This window comes from Asparagus officinalis, chromosome 7 (genome assembly GCF_001876935.1).
Source record: "Asparagus officinalis chromosome 7, Aspof.V1, whole genome shotgun sequence".
NCBI classification, from domain to species: domain Eukaryota; kingdom Viridiplantae; phylum Streptophyta; class Magnoliopsida; order Asparagales; family Asparagaceae; genus Asparagus; species Asparagus officinalis.
In genome coordinates, this window is record NC_033800.1 from 25,148,888 (window position 1) to 25,154,347 (window position 5,460).

The window sequence follows — 5,460 nt, forward strand, 5'->3', positions numbered from 1 at the left end:
CAGTTAGGTTTGACAATGAAAAACCCATTTTCAAAAACTAGAATTGATAATAAAAGTTTCTATACAACTTAAAATTACATTTTTAAATCTTCAATTTATGATTAAAATTTACAAAAATCCTATTTGTTGCATATTTATCTTAAACTTTTCTTGTCTGTCACTACATCCTAATTACATGATAAACAAATATCATCTAAATTATGGTACATATATCCTAGAGGGCTTTTTGCTTCATCCAAAAATAAAAACTATAAATGGTCTTGAAACAATTTCCTTTCATTCGTAGCCCTTTCCAATTTGCCCTTTTCCAAGCTTCAAACAACAACCCATAAAAAGGATCCCGTCACCTCCGGTGTACTCCAAGACATCATTTAACCTTTAATTGCGTACTTCCCCTCTCTAACCACAAAGCCAAAACAGTACACGTCATCCGCCACGTCACCCCTCGAGGCCTCGTATTTATACCTCCTCCGTCCCCCCTCCGATCTCTTCTCATTCTCACTGAAGAACCGTCTTCAAAAACTCAAACCCTCACCCCATAAAAACCCAAACTTTTTCATGTCGAACGCGGTGGCGGGAGTGGCTGCTCCGGCAGCCCAGGGCGGCGGTGGCCGCGCGGCTGGGCGGCGCCGGAGATTGATTGGCAGGACGACCATGATCGCCTGGTTCCGCGAAGTTTTGCGGCCTGGCCAAGCGATCATCGAGCTCTCTGCAGCCACATCTCGCAGATCACCGCGTCGGCGTGATCGGAGTACGAGGCGGCCGTTTGCTCGGACTCCATTCGCCGGAGATCGAACTGGATCCCGGTGCAATCGCGCAGTATGCACGAGGTTCTACTCGATCGGCTGACGTTTCGGTTGAGCTTCGGCGGCAGTGGCGGCCGCGGAGCGGTGGAGGAGGAGAGCAAGGGTTTGAATGTGAAGGAGATTGATCACGAGCAGAGATCTGAGAGATCAGCGGCGAGTAGCGTTAGGGTTTCTGTGGAGGGAGATGAGGAGGGAACCGAAGATTCTTCTGGCGATTCTTCAGATCATCAGAAAGTTCATCCTGAAGAAATTGTAGCTGGTGAGATTTTTTTTTTCAAAAATTTTTTATTTTTATTTTTGTTAATATAGCTCCCCGTGATGTTCGCTGTTTCTTTAATATTTTAGTGAATTGATATAAAATTATAATTTCCAAGATCTGATCTCATTTTAATTACGTGCTCAGCTACAAAGCCTATGCCTGGATTCTTACCGATCACTCGATCAGTTTTCTTTATTTACTCTTTGAAAGATGAGAGGTTTAGATCCAATCATCAGGTTATTATTGTTTTTTCCTAATTTTCTTATTAAAAAGTTCTAATTTTGAGGTTAATTTTTTATTAATCCCGAGGCTATCAAAGATTTTAAATGAAAAGGAGCGCTTTTTATATATTTTTTTCAAGAAAACGTTTATTTTCAAAAAAGAATTCACTTTTGTGCAAAGAAGCTGGAGCTCATACCGTTTTCCTGGAATTCAAGCACCAAAAAAATACCAAAATTGCAAATTTTTATGTAAGACGATGAAATAAGCTTTAGCTTTATTAATGGAAAAAAACAAAAGAGATAAAAGCTGTTTTCCCCCCCTTTCCCTTTTTTGGCTGAAAAGAGTTGGAAGGACCGCTAGTGTACCAAACTTACCAGTTGGCCGGAGTCCAGGCTGCCAGCGTTTTTTAGCTCCATTTTTTAATTTAAAAACGTGGGTTTTTCAATTTAATTTTTTTAATGTTAATTTCACCCTCCATTAGTAGGTGAACACCCTTCCCCCTGTCTTTCGCTACGAGACACGGGCTTTCCTTAACTAAAGCAACACAAAAGGAGAGTCTAACTATCTCTTCGTTTGCGTTTTTTTTTTTTTTCCTTTTTTTCCACCAATTTTTTGTATGCATTGTATATTCCAGTTTCTTGTTGAGTAATTCGAGGATGAGTTTTAGGATCATATGCGCACGCCACGTGGCGTGTTCGCATTGGGGGGGGGATCTTTAGGCAGTTCTGGCGGATTAAGTTACATTATTGCTCAGCTCCTTGAGCTGCGGAACCGCAGGGCGGCTGTTTGAACTCCATTAAGCCCAGCGGGGCCCACAGGCGGACTCTTTTTTCTCCCGTCACGGGCTTAAATGGGCCCTTGTGAGCCTAGTTTAATACATGATTAACTTGCTTTGAATTTGTTGGTTATCTTTAGGGACTCAAGAGGAGGAACATAATGGTGGCTTGGAGGATGCCAAGTTTTGCTTCAACCATGAAGAATGCGCGACGAGGCAGCAGCTAATCAAGACCCGCAAGGGTTTTGTAGCGAGGGAATCAGTGAAAGGGCACATGGCGAGTTCTTCGGCCACAATTTTGTGAATTGAGATGCAATAGGGAGATGCTGTAGGAATTAGCAGTAGTTCTCTTGTTTCTAGCTTTGGCTTATGCATGATTATTGTCTCATTGGTGTGTTTCTCGTGTGAGCAGGTTAATGTTGTGAAAGGGCTGAAGGTTTATGAGGACATGTTTACGGAATCAGAGCTCTTCAGGCTTTCGGAGTTTATCAGTGAGCTTCGTCTTGCTGGTCATAAGGGTGAACTCTCAGGTTTGTTCTTGAACTGAGCTTGATCGCCAGTCTTGCATACAACAAGAATTCAGTTGACATTTATTTTGACTTGTTTGGTTAACTATTATGATAAGTCTTTTTTTTATTGGTGATTTATTTAGATTGATGATACCCATGATTACAACGCTTACTCCTTCCTTCAGTAGAATTCCCTGAATGGTAGACATCTTTATTAAAAGAAAGCCCTTTATTGGAATATAAGTTGTCGTGGTAAAATTGTTACCTTATTGCTGCATGTGAATCCTGTTTCTTTCCACAAACTGTGATGTTCTTATAGGGTATGCCTACTATTCTACTTTTGGAAAAGTAATGAAGAGTTGGCTTAGCATTGTACAGAGTGTTCATTCACTGTTGTGCATTACGTGGCAAGAATATTTCCATGAAGGAGATATTTGTTCTTATATCTGAATTTTTGTTTGCTTGAGCCATGTTTTTATTTATTTTTTCTCTCTCAATAAGATGGAAGATGTATATAGTATAGTACACCTGTTCACAATGTTTTTTTTTCTCGTCTGATATTAGCAATCAAAATTATCACATTATAGATAGTACCTTAATTGTTATTATGTACATGTCCTTATGTCTGAAAGTGACCACTCTCACTCACTTGGGTATTTAATGGTGCCCATGAACGTCTGTCTAGGTGAATTCACTCCCTTGTCTCAGGCTAGCCCTTAACACATCTAAGGCAGGATTTATCTCCTTTTTGTACCAACTTGAAAGGCTCTTAGGTGTACTATTGATACTATGCAATTGTTTATACAGTAGTGCCTAGGATTTACTTAATTAAGACAATGATCATAGGAAGTCATATTTCATATCATACCTCTTGGAGTTCCCGTATGGAATTTTGAAGACATTGATAAGCCTGTAATTTTTGTTATATTGGCACGTAAGTCAAATTAAAATTATCTTATGATATAATTCTCAATAGAGAATGGCTAGTTTGAGTTCGTTAGAGTGAGACTTAACAGCCTAAGAACATCTCCAACCTAAAAACCCAAAATAGTATAGTTTTTACACTAAATTGGTGTAGTTTTTACACCAAATCACTATTTCATGTCCAACCCATTACACCAAATTTTACTCCAAAAAGAATATTCCTTTTATGATTCTTATCTTCTAAAATTTTTATCTATTTAAAATATTTAACAAATTATATATTATATAATTATATAATACATTACATATAATTAATTATAATAATATATTTTATGAATAAAATACAAATACAAAAATTATTCTTAATCAAGTTAAATATTACTTTCATAAATTTATGTGTAATTTTTTTATTATAATACAACATAAATTTATTATTATAAAATATATTATTAAAATATTACTTTATGTTGTATTATTATTTGTTATAAAAATAATATTTTTTTATTATGAATTAGCATATATATTTATGTGTAATTATTATTTATTATAAAAATAATATAAATTATATTATTTCTGTGTAGTATTCTTTTTATCTAAATAATTAAAAAATTAAAAGGCTTAAAAAAATATTGCGCCAAAGCTACAGTGCTGCACCAAATCTGGTGCAGTACTGTAGCAATTATCAAATTGGCGCGGTTTTTAGAGTTCGGTTGGAGGGGCCAAAATCGTGTCAAACTGGGTTTTTAGAGTTCGGCTGTAGATGCTCTAAGAAACCACCTTCTCATTCAGAAATCCAAGAAAGAACAATTAGGACAATTATGGAAGGCTTATAGGCTATATAGGTCATGGCCCTATCTGAGCGAACTGTGAAACAAAAGGATGTTCCTAACCCCAACTAGTGTAGTAAGAATCTAAATAACTCCTTGTTTTGCAATTTTTTAATGTTTTTTTTCGTAACTGGAAACTGAAACATGATTGTCTCTATTTAATTCATATGCCTTTCGCATGGAATGCTGCAAAGTAGATTACTCCCAGATACTAATATTATCAAGACCGAGGGCCTGTTAAACATTCAAGTAATTTGAATAGTTTATTTTAGTGCCCTTCTTTCTAAAAAATGAAGTTCATAAGCTTTTCAAATATAAGACGGCGCTGACAATTAACGACAATTAACAACTCAGTAGCAACAAGAAATATATTCACTTTTACTTGAGCTGCGTCCAGAAAGATTTCTGTTTTCCATTAATAAATAACTATTCATTTCTGAAGAGTCAGTCAGAACATGAAACAGTTCAGAGTCCAATTTTCCTTCAGTATTAAGTAGCTTGAAGTTTCATTTTCGTAAAAAACTGGAAACACTACCACAAAATAATTTGAACAATAAGATTATTGTATCCATAAATCATAAAAAAAGCTCAAAAATCTCTGTACAAACTGCAACTCATGCTTTATAGGATCTTAATCACTGTGATCATGGTACATTGGTCTTTAGTTAATGTCTGTAATTAATTGGAGCATTAGTCTCTCAATTTTATGGAAAGTTTTGCATTGGTTATTGCATTTTTGTCTATAGTTGCAGCGGAGCATGTTTGTTCTATGCAATTTATTATCACTACTAATTCTTTATGAGTGCCTATATTTAGGTGAAACCTTCATTTACTTCAACAAGCAAATGAAAGGGAACAAGCGAGAGATCATTCAGCTTGGTGTTCCGCTATTTCAACCATCTAAAGAGGACTCAAATAGTAAGTTTTCAGGAAAAAGTACTCATATATAATCTACCTTTTAACACTTCCATCTTACTTCTGCAGATCAAGTTTGTCTTTATTCTCTTTAAATTCTCATAATTAGCAGTCTTTTATCATGCAGAGACATGTTTTTAATACCTGTTAGTAGCACTGAACCAGTAATATATTGTAGTTGCATTAGCTTCTAACTTACTGAACCTTTCTCTATGCATTAGAC

General features: G+C 36.1%; 1 protein-coding gene across 1 annotated transcript in view; it reads left to right on the plus strand.

Annotated features, from left to right (window-relative positions):
- Window positions 822–5,460, plus strand: part of LOC109846851 — a 6,095-nt gene continuing 1,456 nt past the window's right edge. Inside the window, exons 1-5 of the mRNA XM_020416090.1 lie at window positions 822–1,065; window positions 2,203–2,339; window positions 2,475–2,592; window positions 5,139–5,240; window positions 5,416–5,460. The exon at window positions 5,416–5,460 is cut by the window's right edge and continues 86 nt beyond it. Coding sequence (XP_020271679.1) covers window positions 822–1,065; window positions 2,203–2,339; window positions 2,475–2,592; window positions 5,139–5,240; window positions 5,416–5,460 — 646 coding nt within the window. The remainder of the gene's footprint in view (window positions 1,066–2,202; window positions 2,340–2,474; window positions 2,593–5,138; window positions 5,241–5,415) is intronic.